The 24,099-nt window shown below is 46.2% G+C and overlaps 1 protein-coding gene across 4 annotated transcripts in view; it reads left to right on the top strand.

Annotated features, from left to right (window-relative positions):
- Positions 1-24,099, top strand: part of LOC129148560 (ATP-binding cassette sub-family C member 5-like) — a 157,716-nt gene that overhangs the window by 34,677 nt on the left and 98,940 nt on the right. Inside the window, exons 3-11 of one of the 4 annotated variants that reach the window (XM_054713785.1) lie at positions 5,276-5,433; positions 5,624-5,779; positions 6,457-6,604; positions 11,355-11,591; positions 11,724-11,897; positions 12,509-12,656; positions 15,249-15,397; positions 16,267-16,374; positions 20,329-20,685. The exons of 1 other annotated variant lie outside the window; for it this stretch is intronic. In XM_054713785.1, the coding sequence (XP_054569760.1) occupies positions 5,276-5,433; positions 5,624-5,779; positions 6,457-6,604; positions 11,355-11,591; positions 11,724-11,897; positions 12,509-12,656; positions 15,249-15,397; positions 16,267-16,374; positions 20,329-20,685 (1,635 nt within the window). Of the gene's footprint in view, positions 1-5,275; positions 5,434-5,623; positions 5,780-6,456; positions 6,605-6,681; positions 6,844-10,276; positions 10,430-11,354; positions 11,592-11,723; positions 11,898-12,508; positions 12,657-15,248; positions 15,398-16,266; positions 16,375-20,328; positions 20,686-24,099 lie in introns of those variants that run through there. 2 more of the 4 variants (XM_054713788.1, XM_054713789.1) reach the window with 2 other exon arrangements.

The following is a 24,099-nucleotide window of genomic DNA, read 5'->3' as shown; positions in this document are numbered from 1 at the left end:
AAAATTAATTTGTCCCTGTGTGACATTGGCTTCCCATTTAAATTAATTCAAAGACAGTTTCCCATGATGCCAGCATTTGCGATGACTATTAATAAATCACAAGAATAAACTCTAGACAGAGTAGGAATATTCCTACCTGAACCCGTTTTCGGACATGGTCAGTTATATGTTGTTTTCTCTCGAGTTCAAAGAGTGTGTGACGTTAAAGTTGTAAATACTTCATCACAAGGGAAATTAATCAAGCACTCTGAAAGTAGTTTTACTCTTTTCTTTTTAAATTTATTTTATTGATTTTTTGCAGAGAGGAAGGGAGAGGGATAGAGAGTTAGAAACATCAATGAGAGAGAAACATCGATCAGCTGCCTCCTGCACACCTCCAACTGGGGATATATCCACAATCAAGGTACATGCCCTTGACCGGAATTGAACCCGGGACCCCTCAGTCCACAGGCCGACGCTCTATCCACTGAGCCAAACCAGTCAGGGCAGTGTGTTTACTCTTAACGTGATATACAGGGAGATATTAGAATAAGTTTAATCAATTTATCAGTCATTGTATCAATGTTGTTTTTATTTCATATTTTTGTTTTTATATCATGTCTTTGTTGTTGTTATATCATGTTTATTTATTAATAAATTTATATATTATTTTCATATATATTATACTAATTTTCTTTCATACCTGACACTTCTATTATAGACAAAGGGCAAGTAGCAATATTAAAATATTTCTTCTAATTAATTCACTTTCAATGTGTACGAATTCATGCACCGGGCTGCTAGTGTCATGATAAAAGCAAATGTCAAGAGAAAGATCTAATAGAATTCTATAATGCCTTCTAAGAGGTTAATATGCTCAATTAAAGTCATATACTCATGGGTTGCTTTTCAGTATTTGGCAGTACTTATCTGTGTGAAAAGACATTTTCAAGATGAAATTGTAAAATCTTGTCACAAATCAGCATTAACAGAGGATGATTTGTAATGATTTTGATGAAAAGGAAAACCATTTTAAACTGCAGTTAAGTGGCTGCTTCCCTGTGTTTGTTTCTATGTATTAGGTAGAGCTGCTGTGTCTCCTGGAATTGATAGAGTGGCCTTGTGTAGTAGGTGTCTAGTCGAGCCCAGTGGCTCAGCCTCCCCAGTCACCTGAGCTGGGCCCTCTAGGTGGGCTGTATGCACAGTGTTGTTGTAGTTGAACCTTGATTGCTGTTGACATCACTGGGAGGAACTGACCTCCAGGCCAATTGACTGTTAGGACCAGCTAGGACTACAGTGGAAGAGCTGCTGTGCAGGACTTGCTTCAGTATGCTTTGGTGCTCACTGAGTCTGCCCCCTTGAGTGTGTCACCTGTGGGTGTATACAGTTGTAATCTGATAAGGTCTGAAGCTGTCCACTGGATGCACTGGCTCTGGGGTCTCCTGGGAGGTGTAAAGTCAGCCACTGCCTGAGGCGACCCAGCAGGAGCTACAGAGAGATCAACAAATGGCTGCTATTTGTATTGGGCTTGGAAGTGCCCAGGCGAGGCGAGGTGAGGTGAGGCAAGGCAAGGCTGTGAAACAAGGCAGGCTGGTGCTAGTGTGAGGTCTTGGGCCTCTTATTGATAGCTTTGAAGCATGCTGATGCCAGCTACTGCTTGTTTGAAAGAGTTTAGAAAAGTCTGAAGTCTGAGCCAGGGTGTCCATTCATATGCAAAAGCTACTGGAAACAACAGCTTGGGTGAGGCTGAGAATTAGATGGGATGGGGTCTCAGGGAATCACCATGGTGGAGCAAACAGTGTGGGTCATGCTGATGGAAACTCAGATATGGCTGCCAGTCAGCCCTGGGATGGGAGATGTCCCAGCACAGGAACAATGATCCCTGTGAGCACCCCCATCTGGGAGAAAGGTGCTCCCCAAGTTCCTGCCCCAGGCCAGATAATCTAGTTCCTCACCATATGTCCCTGGATCCCCCAAAGCTGCTATCCTAGCACTGTAGCCCAGAGGGATCGAGTTAATTTCGTGCACTGGCCCTTTAAGAGGGACTGCTGGGTGTCACTCAGCCAGAGTTTCCCCTGGTTTTTATAGCCCAAAGTTACAGGGACTTCTCTTCCCAGCTCTGGAACCCTGGGCTGGGGATCCGATGCGGGGCTGGGACCCCTTGCTTCCCATGGGGGCCTCCGCAGCCTAGATACCCCACCCAATTAAAAAAATGCGCACGTGGGTATCAGGCCAGCCTGTTCTGCGTCTCCGCCCCTCCTACCAGTCTCCATGTACTTTCTTTACTTCTCTAGTACTGGGACTTCCATTCAGCCAGATTTCAGGTGGTTCTGAATGATGGTTGTTATGTATTTTACTTGTAATCTTGATGCAGTTGTGGGAGGGGGCAAGTGCTGAGTACCAGTGTTTACTTACGCCACTATCTTGGTTCTCTTGATTTTTCACTCTTCTTTTCTAATACATCCTTTTAAGGCATTCACAATTTCGCTCTATGCAGCATCCCACAAATTTTGATGTGTTATAATTTCTTACCGTTTAGCTTAGACTTTTACTAATTTTCATTTGAGGTCATCTTTAGCTCATACTATTTGGAATTGTATTGCATAATTTTTGACTATTAGGAAAATTTTCTTGTTATCTTTGTTATTGAATTTTAATGACGTTCTCAAGTAGTCAGAGACCATACACTATAAATTGTCAGTCTTTTGGAATTGGTTGAGGTTTGCTTTATGGCCCAGCATATAGTTCATTTTGGCAGATATCCATCCAATGTGCACTTGAAGTGGCATTACTCTCATTTTTTGTTGTCTTCTGAAGCTTTGGATATCCAAATAAGGCTGCCCTTGTAACATTTTGTGCCTACCCTGTACATATTTCTAGTTTCTACTTTCATATATTAGGTTTTTGTGTTTTTTTTTGTAAATGATAGATCCTCCCTTCCCCCAACTGTTGGGCGGAATAACAGTAAACATGACGTATCCTGCAGCCCGGAAATACCTGAGTGCCTAACCATGTATCTTATATGGACTGTACATTAAGCCACCAATCAGCACTTGTCAAATACCCTAAGCCCTTGTTCCTAAGTACCTGAGTGCCTAACTATATACCTTATATAGACCATACAGTAAGCCAGCAATCAGCGCCCACCGAGTACCCTAGGCCCCATTCCTTGCCATTCCTCCCCTCAAAAGGAGTGCTCACCTCTGCATTGGTTGCTGCTCTCCCCTTGCGAGACAGCCCGGCAGGTCTTTCCTCTAATAAACCTGTCACCTGGTTTTCGGCTCCCGACTGATCTTTCCGTAAAATATATTTTTAAAATTGATTTCAGAGAGGAAGGGAGAGGGAGAGATAGAAAATCAGTGATGTTAGAGAATCATTGATTGGCTGCCTCCTGCATGCCCCACACTGGGGATCGATCCTGCAACCCAGGCATGTGCCGTGACTGGGAATCAAATTGTGACCTCCTGGTTCATAGGTCGCCACTCAACCACTGAGTCACACCGTGGGTGGTGTTTGTATTTTTAGTGTAACTTTCTTCTTTATCAATCCAGTGTTTTCTTTTCTTCCCCTTGTGGTTTTGGGCAGCCGAAAGGTTTAAAGCAAACCAAAAAACACCCTTGTGGTACTTGAATCTTAGCACCTTTATTTAGTTCATTATTAGGTTCCATAGTCCATACCCACTAAATAAGTGTTCACCTTATGCCTAAGGACTTGGTAGAGTAGTTCATTCTTTTTTTTTTTTTTTTAATTTCTTAATTGATTAAGGTGTCACATATTTGTCCTCATCCCCCCATTCCCATCCCCCACCCCTCCCCACGGCTGTCCCCACCCCCCTGTTGTCCTTAACCATTGGTTAGGCTCGTATGCATGCACACAAGTCCTTTGGTTGATCTCTCCCCACTACCCCCACCCTCCCCTACCCTCCCTCTGAGGCCCGACAGTCCGATCGATGCCTCCTTGTTTCTGGGTCTGTTCTTGTTCATCAGTCTATGTTGTTGATCATTTCCCCGAGATGAGTGAGATCATGTTTTACTAGAAATATACTTCTAAGAACCGAATGTGAGACGAGCAATAATAGTTATGCTGACAGGCAAGTGAATCAGTCTGTAGTGAGTTTCTTTCTGGACCAACAGTTCTTTTGAGACCCAATTTCAACGTCCACCAGTTCCTTATGTGTACATGTCGGCACTGACTTTTCAGCTCTGGGTGGTGGACAAATGGTGGTAATGCAGGTCCGACTCGCTCTGGTTTGGTCTCGCCCGGACCCAGGGGCATGCAGCCTCACCCGGACCCGGGACCCAGCCTCACCTGGATCCAGGGGCGCACGGCCTCACCCGGACCCAAGATCCAGCTACACCCGGACCCAGGGGCATGGCCTCACCCGGCCCCGGGACCCAGCCTCACCCGGATCCAGGGGCGCGGCCTCCCCCGGACCCAGGGGCGCGGCCTCACCCGGCCCCAGGACCCAGCCTCACCCGGATCCAGGGGCGCATGGCCTCACCCGGACCTGGGACCCAGCCTCACCCGGACCCAGGGGCGCATGGTCTCACCCGGACCCAGTGGCACGCGGCCTCACCCGGACCTGGGTGTCACCCAGACCCAGGGGCACGGCCTCACCCGGACCCAGGACCCAGCCTCACCTGGACCCAGGGGCACGTGGCTTCCCCCAGATCCAGGGGCGTGTGGCCTCACCCGGACCCAGGGATACGCAGCCTCGCCCGGATCTGGGACCCAGCCTCACCAGGACCCAGGGGCGTTCGGCCTTACCCGGATCCAGGGGCTCTCGGTCTCACCCGGACCCGGGACCCAGTGGGGCTTTGTCTTCTTGATCCCAATTCCTGTGGGTCAATTCCCTCTCAGCAATTCCTTTGGCCATTTGCTCAAAGCTCCGCGGTGGCTGCCACGGAACTCGCTGGGTAGCGGGCTCGGCCAAGTCCCGGTGCGCCCGGTGCACGGAGGCTGGTTGGTCCGAGGTTGCTGCGGGAGCACTCGGGTCTGCAGCAGCGTCCGGTCGCCGGGCATGTGCACCTGGCCGCTTCTGGGGCGCAGAGATTCTCAAATGACTCGGAGGTCAGCAAGCATGGAGTCTCCCACCCCATGACCCCCAGGGGCTCGTCTGTCCTTGCTCGGCAGCGAGCGGAGCTGTCCCCTCAGCCGGAGACCGACGGGGGAACCGCTCCGAGCACGTTCCAGGCCACTGACCTTTGGAATGTCTCAGTCGAGATGAATCTGGCTTGCAGTTTGATCTGTTATGTTCTGATGCTCTGATGTCTTCTCTCCCTGTCTGCTCAAACAGTTGGAATGTCAAGATGCCTTGGAGACCACAGCCCGAGCTGGGGGCCTTTCCCTGGATGTCTGCCCGCGTTCTCAGCTCAGAATCCTGGATGAGGAACATCCCAAGGGGAAGTACCATCATGGCTTAAATGCTCTGAAGCCCATTCTTACCACTTCCAAGTAAGAGGTTCTCCTGGTGACTTCTCCGTGAAGCACCAAAAGCAGTGCTGAAAATGCGGGCGAAGATTAGACCACTCGGGGAGCCCCGTTTTTAGTCCGGAACTCTGTGTTACTAAACAGCGTATTTTAACTGCCGGCTGGCCTCTCAGTGTGTGTTGACAGTTTTGTGCTTTGGGTTTTCTCTCCTTAGACACCAGCACCCAGTGGACAATGCTGGGCTCTTCTCCTTTATGACTTATTCCTGGCTTTCTCCCCTGGCCCGCCTGGCCTACAAGAAGGGAGAGCTCTCCATGGAGAACGTGTGGGCTTTGTCCAAGTACGACTCTTCTGATGTGAACTGCAGAAGGTAGGCGTTGCTGGTCCACCCCGGTGTCCCACATACTGGATGCGTAGGGCCTGGGCTAAGGGTGTGGGTCCAGCAGTGTGAAGTCCTCAGCTCTGTCCTTTTAAGATCGGGGCTAGAGGGTGGAGGGAGGGTAGCTGGGATGACTTTCTCTTTGCTCTTCTGCTTTATCTCCTATTTGACCTTTAATCCTGTTTTAACCACAGGCTTTCTCTCTCTCTCTCAGCCCCGCTTCTCTTCCTGAGTCTACAGGGAGATTATGTTGCTGCCTTGTGACAGAATACATTTTTATGGTAGCTGATTGTCATGATTAAAATCTAGTTTACAACTCTACATCTTACCACAGGATCCTTCAGAAAGGGTTAGGGGTCCTTGAGAAAGGAAGTCCTTATCCACAAACAAAAGCTATGCAGGGATAATCTTTCTGGGTGGAAGGAAAGACTTTTGTTCTCATCTGTGTTTTCTGTATCCTGAGAGGCTCCCTGTGCGGGGTAAATATGTAGACACTCAGGAAGGGTATTTTTTTTTTCAGAAGGTGAAGGCTAGGTACATAATTTGGAAAGGAAAGACTCTTGTGAGTGGTGTCAAAGCCTGGAGACAAAAAGTGATGGCAGGAGGGAAGCTAGGGTGTGTATGTTCCCTGGGGAGATGTGTAACGGAGGACATGTGCCCTTGTTAAGACTAGAGAGACTCTGGCAAGAAGAGCTGAATGAAGTTGGGCCAGAAGCTGCCTCCCTCCGAAGGGTTGTGTGGATCTTCTGCCGCACCAGGGTCATCCTCTCCATCGTGTGCCTGATGATCATGCAGCTGGCTAGCTTCAGTGGACCAGTAAGTTCTAACCATCCTTTCCGACAGTGTCCAGGGGCCCGGCCATGGCCAGCTCTAACGCTCTTGTTCTGTTGCAGGGGTTGTGCTCACCTTTGGGCTAGTTAGCAGCCTTAGAGATGCCTCCAGGTCGAAGGAAAGGGAACAATTGATTTTGGAGTGAGAAGAAGGCTTGTCAGCAGCCGGAAGGATGTGGGGGCCGCGTTGCCAGATAAGAAATGGAACTGGCGTGCTGTCCTGGGGCGGAGGGGAAACTATGAGTCTGGCTCTGCACAGGACTGTGCTCCTTTGCTGTGTGTGGACATGAAATGACAGTCTTGGTTTGGGAAGGTGTGTCTCTCAGTGCTGTGTGTGGGCGAGAGCAGCCTGGTGTGGCATAGGCTGTTGAGCTGGTGCCGGTGACACACCAAACACCTGGAGGCAGAGTTGTCACAGGTTTGATGGTTCTGTAGCAAATGAGTCCTGAAGAAACTAGAGGACTGTTGAGGTTTTTAGAGTGTAACCTGGAGTCCATTCTCAGTTTGGTCTGTATTGTATACTGTGTGGCAAATGTTGGGGTGGCAACTGTGGTTTTCTCCTAGTGTGTACTGAAGCAGAGTAGGTAAGAGTAACGTTCACCTGTCTTCTGGACACCTGTTTCTTACACCTGCTGTGTTGCCTTACACTTGAGCCTTTGATTAAATCCATTCTCCACATATTTGCCTTGAGGCATTGGAGCAGTAGTGCTCCTGTACTGTGCATTTCCCATGTGTGGGTAAGCTGGAGGTTCATGGGTTGGGTAAGTATGTGCCTAAGATGCATGGTGATTAGGTAAAGCTAATTTACAGTTTTTCTGCTTTTTAAAAAAAAATGTTTGATGCCTTTAAAAAAAAGTTTTGACCTCTTTTCTGAAGCAAAAACACTCCTTTTCTGGTATTGGGTATCTCCGTTTATTGACCATCTAACACATTTTTGTGTAAGTTTTAAGTAAGAGGGACTGTATAACTGAATATTGCGTTATTGACCAGAATGGCAAACGTTTTCGTAGGGCCATCTTCCCCCAAGAAGAGCTTCTGTCATTGTTTCACTACAGGGCTGGTGGCTGCTCTGATCCTTCATAGAATTCTTTCAACTGGGTAGCACGCTGTACAGGCTTTATTGATTACATTTGGCCAATGCGAGAACTTGTTTGGCTCCTCTCACCAAAAAACTATTATTCCATGGATGGTGGGGATTTTCACTTTTTACTTGGGAAAACAATTACCTATGCATGTTCACTTTGGGGGCCTACAGTCACTCCCTTGAGCATCTGAGTATTCCTTCATCTCTCTTTGAAAGCACAGCTCACTGAAACACTAATCTTTAGTAAATTCTCCTAGGTGCCAGGGAAAGCTGGGAGAGTCTTCCTTACATAGGTAAAAAGCAGCATGCTTTTCCTTCTCTACCTTTGGGGAAGAGCACCGTAAGGCCTGTATTAGTTCATGGGATTCGTCCTAGAACAGTTGAGAAAGCAATGGTCCCGTCCACAGTCTCTCTCATTGACAAAAAGATTTAAAATTGTAAACAATGCATACTACTTCTTTTTTTTTTTTTTGAGCTCCAATTCTAATAACTTTCTTTTCAATTGGAAATTGAAGAAACAGGCTGGCTTTGAGATTAGTTCCAACCACGCTTAAATCCTTTTGAGGAACATCTGTTTTAGATTTTTGCACATTTGCTAATATGGCACAACTTTCCAACTGGCTTAGTCTGTTCTTACAGAAATTTACATAAGAACCCACTCCCCAAATACGGCATATTTCTCATCTCCCCTCGGGCCTCACTGACCCTTGCTGGCCATATGCAAAGCAGGTGAAACACAATCAAGTTATTGCATTTTGGTTTTAAACTGCTGGCCAGCCAGGGCTGGACATCTGTGATTAAGGTGATCCAAGTATTCAGTGATGCCCATGGACCAGCACTCTGTGCAGGGTGTGTCCAAGGGTTGCCGTAACGTTAGTGGAATACCAGAATCTATAAGGATATGGCCCCCACCTAAGATGAGGGGCCAAATGGCTGAATTTACAAAGCTGATTTGTGTGGCCGCCTTGGACTAAGAGCTTAAAAGACCAGGCCTGACCTATGATGCGTGTGCAAAGAATTAGCATCCTCCCTGTAGATCTGCAAGAGAAGGCTACCTCCTGCAGAGCTATCTCTTGGTGAATGCTAACTCAGCTCAAGGGCCTTTTGGGGAAAGGACAGTGAAAAGCCTCTAGAGAGGTAAGTTTTCCACCCTTCCGACCTCTCTCCAGCTGCAGCTTGCTTGGTGCTGTCAGAATCTGGATTTGGGGGGAGTCTCTCTGTAGTGGAACCAGTGAGAAGCTGTTCTTTAGAATTTTCAGGATTGGCTGTATTCTGCGGTCAGAATGAGAGAGTCAAGCTGGGCAGAATCTCTCGCCAAGAGTTCAGGTAAGGTAATGTTTATTCACTGGGAATGTTTTCCACAGCCAGACAGCTCTACTGACAGTCTCACATTTTCTCCCAATTTGTTTAAATTTACATGATAAATTTGTAACTTTTTAAAACATAATTTTGGTTGGATTTGCCATGAAAAACTCTTCTTTTCTTTATCCCATACAAAATGGTTTGAAATGTAACTGGTTTTTAAAAACCGTGTTGTTGGAAATGCTTTAATCTGCTCTGCTGTTTCCTCTCCTCCCCTCCCCCTTTGAAAGCTTGGCATAGTGTAAGCATTCATCATGTCTTTTACCTTCCCCGGCTCCTTTGCTGTGGGAGGTAGTTACGCTATTACCGGTGCTGAAAAATGGCACCCAAAAGGTATGGGAAAGAAAGAACCCCAAACTACAACCTGCTGTCTTTTCACGCCTTCCTTTGGAGACTGTTCCTTCAGGTGCCGAGGTGTATGAGAAAATGCTTTACTGCATCGCCATGTTGCTGAGTTGCTTCACGTGAGGAAAATGGGGTTCTGACCGTGCCACTCAGCGACTCGGTTCCACATTTTGGATTACATACTGGAAAAGAAGCCAGTCTTCTCTCTAGTAAACCAACAGACCAAGCTGTATGCAGTGGTGACCCACACAATGGATATAAACCTAAAAATGAGGGAGGGGAAAGGTGGAATACGATAGTTCTTGCAATCTGAAATTTCCTACTTATTAAATCAGGTTATTTACTGAGACTTGACATAAATCTGATTGGTGGGGATCTCTTAGGATCTAGTGGACATCTGGTATTATTTTCCTCTCAGGAAAAATGAGAAATGCCAATTAACCCAGAGAGAGTCTGGGTTCTGGGGTCAGCGTTAGCTTCTCAGGACAGTTGTGCCTGGCCTCCATTTTTGTCTGTCATTCAGAGCTGGTTTCCAGCTAGAGCCCCCGTCGCTGGGAGGATCTGGGGTAGGTGGGTGGCAGGGTTTCTTGTTCGTTTTTTTCCCCCGTCCTTCTGGGTAGGGGATTGGTTTGGCTTTCTTTTGTTGTGGCTTTGTTTTGTTTCATTTTGGGCAAGATCAATTTTAGCTGCAAGGATTTGAAAAGACTGAAGGATGCCACCCGTTTTTCCTTGAGGCCTAGATCTTTGTATTCTGTCCTGAGCAGAAGTCATTCCTCAGCCTAGCGAACCAATAGTGTCAGTGATTTAAGTAGAGTTACCTCTTTGGGGAGGTTGGGGCTTTGTTTTGTTTTAATTCTCTTTCCTTAGCAGCAAGGTCTTGATTCCTGGAGCATCTACTCCATTGCAGACTCCCTGCAGCATCGGGAGCACTGACCGATTAAGTGCTGTCAGCTTGATGTACTAATGCGGACTCTGGAAACAGATAATGGTTCTATTCTGTGTTCCCACCGTGTGTGGCTAACACAATGGCCAGCGGCCAGATGACCTGTTAGATGGCTAGCTTTGTATACCTCGAATCTGTATGCTCCCATGTATATTACCGCAGTGCTCCTCCTGTTGTACAGTGTCTGTGAGATGCTCTTTGAAGATGGTACTTTTTTTTTCCTTTTTCAATAAAAGTACATTACCTCCCACTTCCTGGTATTTCATCCTGTTGCTGAATGTGCCTTGTGTGAGTGTGTGCTCCAGCGTTGCAGGACCTCAGAGCTGGACCACTTGGTGGTCCTTGGGGGCTGGTTGCCTTCCTCACTGCAGGTGGTGTTAGACATGTGCTACCTGAGGTAACATGTTTTTGTTTTCGGGAGGGAGCGGGGAGTGGGGAGGACCCGCGGGAGGGTCTTTGGATTTGTGAAAGTCTGCTCCGTTTGCTCCCTTCTGCGCTATTAAACTGCGGATGTTTATTTTCAGGAATGTTTTGCAAATGCACTTCTCACTCTTCCCCAGTCCAACTGTAGGTACCCTGTTCCTTTTTATCAAATAAGCACATTTGAAATGATCCCGCCCCCCCACGAAGGTCTTAATTTCATTTAAAGAAATGTATCAATGTGTGGAGCTGCTGGAATAAGGTCAAATATATACTTTTTAATGACTGTGTGTTTAGAATTAATTTCAGCTCATGGGCAGGTTTATGTTACATTAGAAAGAGTAACAGTTGTGGGTGTCCTTAAGGAAGAACTTTTCAAGTTAGAACTCCCTCCTGCAAGACGCCCTGAGGAACTTACTGCAGGCAGGGCATCAGTGATGTTTGGTCCTCCAAGGAGGTATTTCCCTGCTTATACGCTGGCCACTGAACAATGGAGCTGCCTCCTCTAACTTAACATAAAGCTGTGGCATGGTGTGTGGGTGCTGTGCAGATGCTGACAGTGGTGTGTGTTTCTCCCTGTAGGCCTTCATAGTGAAACAACTCTTGGAGTACTCCCAGGGCACAGATTCTAACCTCACGTACAGCTTGCTATTAGTCCTGGGCCTCCTCCTGACAGAAATCGTGCGCTCCTGGTCAATTGCAATGACTTGGGCATTGAATTACCGAACTGCTGTCCGCTTGCGGGGGGCCATCCTCACCATGGCCTTTAAGAAGATCCTTATGTTAAAGAGCATTATTAAGGAGAAGTCTATGGGGGAGGTGAGTAAGGGTTCTTGGCTTCAGGGCAGAGAGAAAGCTCCCTGCTTGAGCTATTTCGTTCCTTTATGTCCCCACTTTGTCCTGTATCCTCCTGAGACAAGAGGGCCGCTCACTGCTCTCCATGTCTCCTAGCTCGTCAACCTGTGCTCCAACGACGGGCAGAGGATGTTTGAGGCCGTCGCCACGGGCAGCCTGCTGGCCGGAGGACCCGTTGTTGCAATATTGGGCATGATTTATAATGTATTTATTCTGGGACCGACAGGCTTCCTGGGATCAGCCATTTTTATCCTCTTTTATCCAGCAATGGTGAGTAAGCCTCCTTGCTGTATTTTGGCAGCATCTTGTTAGATAAGTTACTTCCGTTGGGTTATGTATAGTAGGCACCACTGAAGTTTCACATCTCTTATTGGAAATTTCCTCAAAGCTGGTTCTACGTTGGAAAAGATTAGAAGGAGCTAGACATTGCTCAGTCCACACAGGCAGAATCTGGACTTGAGGGGAAGTAAGGTATCGCTTGAATAGGAGCCTCATTAGCAGTGGTCCTAATGAGATTTTAAAAAAGAGAGAATTTGAGTGAAGGAGAAAACCAGCAGGTGCACCCTGCCCCCAGGTAACACAAGTGTGTTTGAGTCACTCAGTCTCACGTTGGTACTGATAGGGTCCTCCTACTTCCATTTGACAGCACTCAATATCTGTGATTACTATGAGAACAAATATTTGTCTTGGCTTCCTTACAAAGGGATAAGAATTAAATATTTGATTCTAATTTAAAGGACCAGTTTTATTAAAGATAATACAACTACATGACACTCGTTTTATTTATAATAATCTTAAATATTTATTTCCCAGAGAGACTAAACAGTTCTTAAACGTTTGATAAGCTCTGATTTTGGCATAACATCTCTTTTTTCTTTCAGATGTTTGCATCACGGATCACTGCATATTTCAGGAGAAAATGTGTAACTACTACAGATGACCGTGTTCAGAAAATGAATGAAGTTCTCACCTACATTAAATATATTAAAATGTATGCCTGGGTCAAGGCAATTTCTCAAAGTGTTCAAAGTGAGTTTACAGACTTCATATGTGCATATGATAGAAAGACTCAGGTTTCTCTGCTTCCAGATCACCTTAGCTACTAGGAACCTTAAAGTCATAGGATCTCAGTAACTTAAGTTCTTATAATATCTTACTAGAGGCCGGATGCACGAAATTCGTGTACTCAGCCCGGCCTGCGCCCTCTTGCAATCCAGTAGCTCTTGGGGGCGTGGGCCTAAGCTGTCAGTTGGACATCCTTAGCACCACTGCCGCTGTGCTGGCCAGCTTTGAGCCTGGTTTCTGGCTGAGCAGCACTCCCCCTGTGAGAGTGCATTGACCACGAGGGGGCAGCTCCTGCATTGAGTGTCTGCCCCCTGGAGGTCAGTGTGCGTCATAGCGACCAATCGTTCTGCCATTTGGTCGATTTGTATATTAGCCTTTTATTATATAGGATGAACTTTACACTGATAGGGATCTTAGCGACCTGTACCCATGACTTCATCTCACCAATGAGGAAATTGAGACCTGAGAAAACTGTGATTTCCCCACCAATGAAATAATTCAGCTAGCTATATGCATTTCATTCAGTTTCAAAGATCCCTGTCTATACTCTCATCCTGCCCATAATTTTTGGGTCTGGTCATGAGGACATCACAGAAAACAGTATCCAGTGGCTGCTGAGAGCTCTGCTGCTCTCTGTGCTCTGTGGGTGCATGTACCCCAGAGGTAGTTAGGCATGAGATCCCGGGGAAAAGGGGTGCTGGGAGAAGCGCTGGGCGAGAGGTCACGATGGCTGGACCTAGCTCTGTTACTCACTCATGGGGTTTCTGGCCTGTTGTTTTATTTTTATATTTTCAAGCAATTAATTTATGTTAAGGCACGAGATTCTCAGTGCCTGGCCCTATCATGATCCATAAATTCACTGCAGACATAAATGTGTTATCTGTTAAGCCACAAAGCTTGGAGGAATAATTAGCATAGACTGGGCATTCAAAGAGATCTCAACAAAAGTTGAATGGTGGGCCTTTAAAAAAGGTGACATTTAAGAGGGATATATTTAAAGACACTTTAGAGTTTTAAAAAAAAAAGATATAGTTACACATAAACTTTATTTTAGTATAAAAGCTCTGTTAATTGACCATAACCTCAGAGTAAGCTAACCTGAATACAGCTAAAAAGTTAAATGCAATTTTAGGTTGAATAGAAGTACAGTGTTCAGATCAAGGAAGCTGTTTCATTTTCACTGCTTGGTTTGTTGATTACACCTTCAGGAACCTGCCCTGACCGGTTTGGCTCAGTGGATAGAGCGTCGACCTGCGGACTCAAGGGTCCCGGGTTCGATTCCAGTCAAGGGCATGTAACTTGGTTGCGGGCACATCCGCAGTAGGGGGTGTGCAGGAGGCAGCTGATTGATGTTTCTCTCTCATCGATGTTTCTAACTCTCTATCCCTCTCCCTTCCTCTCTGTAAAAAATCAATAAAATATATTTTAAAAAAAACCTTATGTCCAGTTCCTAAGCTTTTTATGTGAAAAGCCATCCAGAGCAGGATCACTCGGAAGTGTGCAGCATTGGATTAAGCTGCTTCATTAAGTAGTGAGTTTGTTGCCCTTAAAATGGAACAGATGGATGCTAAGTGGACATCTGCCAAGCATGCTGTTAGCAGGGTGACCGCTGATGGGCCCTCTGACTCTCAGGTCTATCGTTTTGTAATCTTTCTGATATTCCACTCACCCTTCAGCCCCTGACTTTGGTATCTTCATCTGTGTGTGTTGGCTTGAAAAGAGCATTCTTGCTCAGGATAGATTTGGACAAGGTGTATGATAAATGTTAAAGCAATGAGTTGGATATCTTTTTTAATATGACTAATTTACTAGCTGAAGGTAGTTCTCAATATGACTAATTTGCTAGCTGAAGGTACTTAGTTTCCAATGTCTTGAGCAGTGGTCATACCTTTCAGGTCAGTGCATAGCATCTCAAAACAAATTTCTTTAAGTTTAAAAATACCTCACCACTTTATTATCATACTTCCTATGTCACGGTCTCAGTACTCTGGGGTTGCTCTGTGAATAAGGGTGTCAGTTTTGCAAATATTTAAGAAAACCATTCTGCCTACGAAAGTTGTATTTCACTCATCCTTCTGCTTTTTGTGTGGAAGTCTCTATCTCGGTGTCAGCTTATAGTAGGCACTCTAGCAGATCGTAGTTCCTTTTCATTCTCCATTACTGTGGTACTGTCTTTTCTGTAAGTACCTAGACAAGAAATAAACAACAGCCAGATCAGCAAGCAAACCTGCCAATTGCACATATAATTCATGTGTTTATAACAGAAGAAATTTGCAAGGAGAATCAGACTTAGGCAGAAGATGATCCTTGTGATGATATCTAGTACTGTTTGTTGTCAGATTCATTCCTGTGATTTGATCCATTTCAAACCTCAGGCCTGTGTGCCAGCATTAATGATAGGAATTGATAGTCCTAGTGACCTAGTCTTTGTTTTAAATCTTGTGTGTGGCTAAAGACCTCCCATGTCTTTTTTGGTGACAGAGGAGCAATATTGCAGGGTGGTTTTTTGTTTTTTTTAGCTTGCTTTTTAGAGATTGGCTTCCTTTTTGTTCTTAGAAATCCGAGCGGAGGAGCGGCGGATATTGGAAAAAGCCGGGTACTTTCAGAGCATCACCGTCGGTGTGGCTCCCATCGCGATAGTGATCGCCAGCGTGGTAACATTCTCTGTTCACCTGACTCTTGGCTTCGATCTCACAGCATCACAGGTCAGTGAGCCCTCAGGGCTTGGGAAAATCAGATGCTCTGATCCTCTTGTTTTTGGATTTGGAAGTTCCCCCAATAATCAGAAGGCATTTTTAAAAAATATTTTTATTGATTTTTTACAGAGAGGAAGGGAGAGGGATAGAGTTAGAAACATCGATGAGAGAGAAACATCGATCAGCTGCCTCCTGCACACCTCCTACCAGGGATGTGCCCACAACCAAGGTACATGCCCTTGACTGGAATCGAACCTGGGACCTTTCAGCCCGCAGGCTGACACTCTATCCACTGAGCCAAACTAGTTAGGGCAGAAGGCATTTTTTTTCATTTGTGTGATTAAACCGAGAAGTGGAAGAGTGAAGATTCAGCCGTAATGCACAAAGAATGGATGGGCTGTGTTTTGACAATTCAACTTTGGGTTTAATTCTGAAAATACAGATCACTCTGCGGTTCAGATTTACTGAGAATTTTAATTGAAGATCTCATAAAAACTACCTTTAGCCCTAACCGGTTTGGCTCAGTGGATAGAGCATTGGCCTTCGGACTCAAGGGTCCCAGGTTCGATTCCGGTCAAGGGCATGTACCTTGGTTGCGGGCACATCCCCAGTAGGGGGTGTGCAGGAGGCAGCTGATTGATGTTTCTCTCTCATCAGTGTTTCTAACACTCTCTCTCCCTTCCTCTCTGTAAAAAATCAATAAAATATATATGTATTTAAAAAAAAAAAAAAACTACCTTTAAAAAAGGTGTCTGTCTCATACCAGCATTTGACAGTGAAGCTGCAGCCTTGCTGAACTTGAAGGGAAATGGATGGTGTCTGGGATTTTGGTTGTATGGCCTCGTAAGGCTCAGTTTCTGCTTTCTTCCTCCTCTCAGGCTTTCACAGTGGTGACTGTCTTCAGTTCCATGACTTTTGCTTTGAAAGTAACTCCGTTCTCAGTAAAATCCCTCTCAGAAGGATCGGTTGCTGCCGAGAGGTTTAAGGTAGGGGGCTCCCTCTCCTCCTCCCCGTCAAGACCCGTCCCTGACAAAACTACCTACCTTTATTCCAGTGGGTCACACAGGCTCACTGCACTTGGCTTTTGTTTACCTTCAGCCTTTTGGCAAGTTGGTAAGAAAGGGGCCATGCCTGGGGGCGGGGGGAGGGGAGCGGGGGGGGGGGGAAGGAAGGAGCCAGTGGAGAAGACTGACTTACGGGGCGGAGCTAGTTACCTTTTCAGATAAATGAGTTTGTACCTTTTGTAGATGGCCCACCTAGGTTTGGGTTCCCAGGATTTCAGTGTTTCTCTTCAGAGTTAGTCCCATCTGCCTGGACCTGACATGGATATATGTCATAACTTACTGGGCCTTTTCAGTGATTCAAACCTAGAGGATCAGAGCTGTCAGGAGACTGTCAGCTTTTTCTTACCTTGACCTACCATTTACCTCTACCAAAGTGCTTCATTTTGATGGGTCAATATGCTAAGCCCTTTTTTAAATATATATATTATTGATTTCAGAGAGGAAGGGATAGGGGGAGAGAGAGAGAGAGAGAGAGAGAGAGAGAGAGAGAGAGAGAGAGAGAGAGACATCAGTGATGAGAGAGAATCATTGATCAGCTGCCTCGTGCACACCCCCTACTGGGGATCGAGCCAGCAACCCAGGCATGTGCCCTTGACCAGAATCGAACCCGGGACCCTTCGGTCTGCAGGCCGATGCTCTATCCACTGAACTAAACCAGCTAGGGCATGCTCAGCCCTTTTTGATACTTCCCTGTTCATGGCCTGTGGTTGCCACTCATGATGCAGGAACTCCAGTGACATGATAGTCATAAAACTAGATCATGTTGAGAAATGCAGAAGTATCAGGGTTTTTCTGGTAGGGTTTGTGGATCATGCCTTGACCTGCCTTTCTGCCTCCAGAATAATGTAAGAGGGAAGTATATTTGGGAGGGTGGGGTGAGGTGGATGTTTGAAAGTGGGTAATACTTTCAAAAAAGGAAAAGGAACAGCACCTGTGTGGGCGGGGATTCTTGGACAGAGTCACTGCAGAAAGCAGCTCTTGCATTTCTGCATCAAAACAAGCAGTGCTCGTGGCTAGAAGGCGTGAGGCTCAGGTGTTTGAGGGGATAATACCATCACCTTAAACGTTCAGGAGAAAACAAATTGGGTTTACCTTTTAAGAAGAATGAAGGACTTGCCAAATGATATTCTACTCATTTATGGTTAACTAGGTGAGTTTTGTTTAAGAATGCACCCCATCCCCTGCCCTCCCTCACCCCAGCCTGGCTGCTAGCAGGCTGAGAGCCAGAGCCATATACGTAAAGAGAAATGGTCTAATGGTAACTAGAGCTTTATTTTGCTGAACCCACAATATTCAGTCATGGAAGAAAGCAAATGATTCACCTATAAATGTGCCCCACCTTCTTGTTAGTGAATGGGTTTGGTGGCATTTTAGATGAAGAAGTAGGAGTTTGTGGTATAGATTTATTCTCTCCTTGTTTCTCGAGAGCTCTCTTCACTTATTAGAGAGAACTTGTATTAGCAGGTGGCTTTTCTCATAGCTCTTTCCTCTATCCAGGAAGCTTCAGAGTTAATAAAGGAAGCACAATCAGCCACAGCTCTATTATATTCCCCATGAGACTTCAATCCCCTTCTATCATATTTCTCTTGCAGTTTCCTCCTTTTCAACCTCCTTCTCTCTCTTCCCTCCTCCACTATCCCATCTCCTTCCCCCTTCTCCTCCTTCTAGGATAATAACCTGTAGAAAGGTAGCGAGAAGCCACCTTGTGACTTTCCTGATAAGATTGTCACCAGTATAGTGTTGCCAGCTTTAGCAAATAAAAACTTGGGACATCCATTTAATAATTGCATGGGACACACTGAAAAAATTATTCATTGTTTATCTGGAATCAGAATTTAACTAGGCATCCTGTATGTTACCTGGCAACCCTACGAGTAGTCCCTTCTTCTGCTTAGCAGATACATTCTGAGTTGATTCTTCTGGTCAATAAGAGTAGTATTTTGATGGTCGGTGTCCTGTGGTAAAGTTAAGGCTCATGGTTTCTGTACCTCGAAGATTCTGTTGTTCTGGCAAGTGCAAATCCAAGTAGATATAAATTCAAGTGTTCTGACTCAGCACCTCATGGCGGAGTGGCCCGAAGCTGAAATCCTGGGAGGAGTGCGGGGCTGCAGGGAGCCTGTGGGAAGGAACCGTGGGGAAGGAGCAGTGCAAACTAGCTGCATGAGCATGTTTCTACAGAATCCACTGGGGTGTAAGAGGTCCTTTAGTAACTCTCCAGGGGAGAGATGATGGGAACACTTGGTTTACTGTGTGAAGGTGGTGACAATATTGGACAAGTTATTCTTAGCTCAGTCTTTTAGGAAGGCTGTGACCAAATGAAACCAACAGCTGTTTTCAGAGACGAAACCTGGGGTTGACTAAGTGTGAGGTTTATCTAGGCAATTTAATTTTGTTTTCTTTTAATCTAGGAGACTTAGAACCATGCCACTTCTAGGAAGATTAGGGAATAGGAATAAGGAGATTTGGCAATTTAAGGGAGGAAAAGAGCAGGCTCAGAAGTTTCGGATCCAACAGAAAGAGCTTGGGAAGGGGATTGTATGGTGCATTTAATGGCACCTGCACACTTAACATAGTCGGGGGTTCTCAGTAACTGAGTGGAGAGTTCTGGCCCTAAAAAGTCATCTTTTCTCTAAAAAAAATAAATAAATAAAATAAATACATACATAACATAAAGACTTTCTAATGTTATTTTTACATTTTTTTATTTGAAAAAGATTTTTAAAAAAATCATATTGGGACTCCAACTGGGATACCATTCTTTAGAGAAGACCACTGGTTTAAGAGTGTTGTCAGAAGGGGGTTCAAAGTCATGGGCACATCGAAGTCCTGGGCTGAGATTTATTTCGGTCAGTGTTTCAGATCTGATTTCAGAAGTGTTCCCGCTTTCTTCCCCCAACAGAACTCAGTGGGACTCAGGGGATGAGCGAGGAAAGTCGTGTTCTCTTCCCAAGGATGTTTCTGAGGGAAATAACCTTCACTTCCACGCAAGTCCCTTCCTTTGGTGGTTTGAGTTTCCACAAGTTCCAAGGCAGGATTCTGAAGGCATGAGACTTACTGGCAAGAAGGAGTACTCTACCGTCAATTATACTTTAGGCCCTTTTCTGACCTCAGCGAGCTAGGCCTAGGCACCGTCTCAGCTCAGCCTCTCCCCAGACATGTGCCATGTTGTGGGTGAGGGAAGCACACAGGCTTTGAGGTTCTACAGGGGCGGTCTGGAAGGGAAGCAGTGATGAGGGTCTGTGTAGGGGAGCAGGGGTGGTCTGGAAGGGAAGCAGTGATGAGGGTCTGTGTAGGGGAGCAGGGGTGGTCTGGAAGGGAAGCAGTGATGAGGGTCTGTGTAGGGGAGCAGGGGCGGTCTGGAAGGGAAGCAGTGATGAGGGTCTGTGTAGGGGAGCAGGGGTGGTCTGGAAGGGAAGCAGTGATGAGGGTCTGTGTAGGGGAGCAGGGGTGGTCTGGAAGGGAAGCAGTGATGAGGGTCTGTGTAGGGGAGCAGCACGCCCTGTGGTTTTTCTGCTTGCATTTTCCCACTGCTACTCAGCAACTCATGGGTGAGAACAAGGGCCGGCATATGGACTGGTTAAATGCCCTTTGGTCACATAGACTGGTAGAAAACGAAGAACTAGTGTGGCATGTAATTGGTAGTGTAGAGTGTTGGGCCATGGACAAGGTCCTGTTCCTCCTTGAGGGTGTCCCCACAACCCCCGTGACCTCTCGCTGGGCCTGAGGCTGGGCTACACTAATGAGCTACCTTTTGCCCTCAGCTTTCTTCCACTGTATAGCCTGATGTGTTTTGCTACATGAGTGTACGCCCTAGCCTTGTCTCCCTGGTCTTGATCCAGTGTCTCATCTTTGCACCTCTCTCACAACTCCTATCAGAGTTTGTTTCTGATGGAAGAGGTTCACATGATAAAGAAAAACCCAGCCAGTCCTCACATCAAGATAGAGATGAAAAATGCCACCTTGGCATGGGACTCCTCCCACTCCAGTATCCAGAACTCACCCAAGCTGACCCCTAAAACAAAAAAAGACAAGAGGGCTGCCAGGGCCAAGAAAGAGAAGGTGAGGCAGCTGGAGCGCACGGAGCATCAGGCGGCGCTGCCAGAGCAGAAGGGCCACCTCCTCCTGAACAGCAACGAGCGGCCCAGTCCCGACGAGGAAGAGGGCAAGCCTGTCCCCCTGGGGAGCCTCCGCCTGCAGAGGACACTGTACAGCATCGACCTGGAAATCGAAGAGGTAACCGCTGGGCCTCCCCACACCCTGGCTGTCTCCCAGGTGTCTGTTGTGGCACGAGCTGGGAGCTGCCATTCCTTTTAGCAAAGTTCTATTTTATGGCTAGGAGTGGTTTTGAATCAATGAGCAATTCTAGCCAGCTCCACCTCTAAGAGGAATGTTTAACAGTAGAAATGAATAACGACTAGTCTCATGAGATACTCATTTTATAAGCAAGGAAATGAAACATTCAAGTGGGTTTTCCACGATTGTGCCCTGAATAGATTTCTACTGATTGTAGTTGTATGTGAGCTGTAACAATTAGTTCTGGTTATTATAGCTCTCTGTAAGCTTCTCATTACCCCCAGGCTAGTCACAACACAGAACCTGGAACATAATAGGAATTCTCAGTGTTGTTATTATTATTGACAATTCGGTTATAATTGTTTATTTTTAACGCAAGTAAAGGATCATTGTGGTGTGTGATATCACAGCCCAGGCACACAGGACTGGAGTCTCTCAGCAGCCCTCCTTTAGGGAGTGGCTGGAACAGACAGTCCTGGTTCAAGGCTTTTAAAGTACAGAATATGACTGGGAGTCAGAACCATGTTGAGGGCTACTTCATACACAGGGTCCCAGATGTAGTTATACATTCACTCATTTAACAGCCATTTTTTCATGACCAACTCTGCTGGCACTGTTGCAGGGCTAGGGTCTAGCAGGGAAAATCCAAACAGTCAAACCTCCACCCTCTTGGAGCTTACATTCTAGTGGCAAAGACAGTAAACAAGTGGAGAATATGTTCCAAGAACCTGTAAATCCCTGAACCCACCTATAGTGCTGAATCCTGGTAATTTTTTCCTATGCATTCATACCTATGATAACGTTTAGTTTATAAATTAGGCACAGTAAGAGACTAACAATAATAACTAACTACAGCAGTTTGCACTATACTCTAATAAATAAAAGGTAAGTGAATTAGGTGGGTCTCTCTCCAGTAATTTTTCTATTTTTCACCCCAGACCTATTCTGGAATCTGTGTAACCATCCCTTACTTGCAGGAAATGGCTTGTGTCCCTTGTTTCAGGGATCCCTTGCCGAAGGCTTCATGTAGCTCAGTGCTTTTTGGCGCAACACTTTGTTGTCATTCAGAATATGTTTTCTGTTCATGTCTTCCATCCACAACTTTAATGCCTCTTCCATCTTAACTAAGCCCTTATCGTGCACTTGTGGCCACAACTTTTACAGTTTAAGGTGGGACAGCAAAACTAGCATGAATTTCTTTGTCCTTATTCACAGTTTCAAGGATGGAAGATTTGCTCTTACTATAGATTTTAGTAACCTCTGCATATAATTTTTCCTTACTAAGTTGAGAATTTTTGCCTTTTCACTTACAAGAAGCACTTACTTTACAGCTGCTTTTTAACATATCTAAGTTGCCAGTACCACTACGCTTGCACTTTTTAAGTAAAATAAGAGAACACAAGCATTTTGATATGAAAAGAGATGTGGAAAGAGTCGAAGTGACTAATGAACAGGGAGTGTATACAGAGTAGATCTCTGCAAAGGGATGACTCGTGTCCAGGGCAAGACCGAGCAGGACTGCATGAGATTTCATTACACTGGTCAGAGCGCCACACTGTTTAAAACTTATGATTGTTTATTTCTGGAATTTTCCATTTCATGTTTTTGGACCACAGTTAACTGCAAGGAACTAAAACCACAGAAAGGGAAACCATGGACAGGGGAGAATACTGTATATTGTATGTCAGAGGGTTGTAAGGGCTGTGAAGAAGACGTGGTAGAAAGTGCTGGGGCAGGGAGCAGGTGGTTGCAATGTAAATAGGTTGCCTGAGGGAAAGGATTCCTTTAAAAAGTAATATTTGAGGAAAGACCTGCGGGGGTAAGGGAATGAGTCATGTGAATATCTGGGGGAGAAGAGCATTCCAGGCAGGACAAAACTGCAAAGACCCTGAGGCCTATTACTGGGGCAGAGTGAGCAAAGGAGAGAGTAGTAGATGCCAGGGGCAGACAGGGAGCTAGGTGCAGAGCCTCCTGTAATGACTTCGGTTTTACTCTGAGTGGAAAGAGAAGCCATTGAGGGTTTGGAGCAGAAGAATGATGTCACCTGACATATATATATTTGAGGAAATATATATATATATATATATATATACACTAGTGGCCCGGTGCACCAAATTTGTGCACGGGGGCGGGGGGTTGCTGTTCCTCAGCCTAGCCTGCACCCTCTCCAATCAGGGACCCCTTGAAGAATGTCCTACTGCCGATTTACAGGGATCAGGCCTAAACCGGCAGTCGGACATCCCTCTCATTATCCAGGACTGCTGGCTCCAGCCGCTCCCCTGCCTGATTGCCCCTAACCACTCTACCTGCCGGCCTGCTCACCCCCACCTTTCCCCCGCTGTCGGCCTGCTTGCTCCCAAATGCCGCCCCCCCCGCCCCGCCAGCCTGATTACCCCCAACTGCCCCTCCTGCTGGCCTGCTTGCCCCCAAATGTCCCCCTGCTCCCTGCTCACTCCAAACTGACCCCCACTGATGGCCTACTCACCCCCAACTGGCCCCCCTGCTGGTCTGCTTATCCCCAACGGCCCCTGCTGTCCCGTCCCATCCTGGCCTGATCACCCCCCAGCAACCCAATGTCCCAGCCCCTCCTTTATTTCTTTTTCTTTTTTTTTTTTTCAGTGCCTCCTTGAGCGGAGGCCAGAGCCAGCTGGAAGCAAGTATCTAGGATTTATTTATCTTCTATAATTGAAACTTTGTAGCCTTGAGCGGAGGCCCGGGCCGGCCAGGGCAGGCGGGAAGCTTGGCTTCCTCCATTGCCGGGGCAACCCAAGCCTCCTGCTTGCTCCAGCTCCATGGCTGGCCGCCATCTTGGTTGGGTTAATTTGCATACTCTCTCCTGATTGGTTGGTGGGCATGGCTTGGCATAGCGGAGTAATGGTTAATTTGCATGTTTCTCTTTTATTAGTGTAGATGAGAGAAACATTCTAGCTTCTGTATTCAGAAGAGTATGTAGGGAAACACGAAGGAGGCAAGGAGAACAGTTAACCCAGGAGAACATTAGGGTGTCTTGGACCGAGGGCAGTGGTAAAGAAATGTTTACCTACATCACTGGAAGTAGGGAGTGCTGGGTTCTAATGTGTTTATCAAGTTAGCAACTAACTAGAAGTACGTCACACAGACCCAGAGCTAGACTGCAGGGAGAATGAAAAGCTCCCAGCTCTTGAAAGCCACGACCAAGACAGGGAGATGGTTCTAGGTGAGACCACTGGAAATAACTAGTGGTTGTTTGGAGGGCATTCAAGTCACTTTAAAATATGTGTGTGTGTGTGTGTGTGTGTGTGTGTGTGTGTGTGAGAGAGAGAGAGAGAGAGAGAGAGAGAGAGAGAGAGAGAGAAAGAGAGAGAGAGAGAAAGA

The sequence above is a fragment of the Eptesicus fuscus genome, chromosome 3, assembly GCF_027574615.1.
Source record: "Eptesicus fuscus isolate TK198812 chromosome 3, DD_ASM_mEF_20220401, whole genome shotgun sequence".
NCBI lineage: Eukaryota > Metazoa > Chordata > Mammalia > Chiroptera > Vespertilionidae > Eptesicus > Eptesicus fuscus.
The sequence above is the reverse complement of the archived record's forward strand: the minus strand, read 5'-3'. Positions and strand labels throughout refer to the sequence as shown.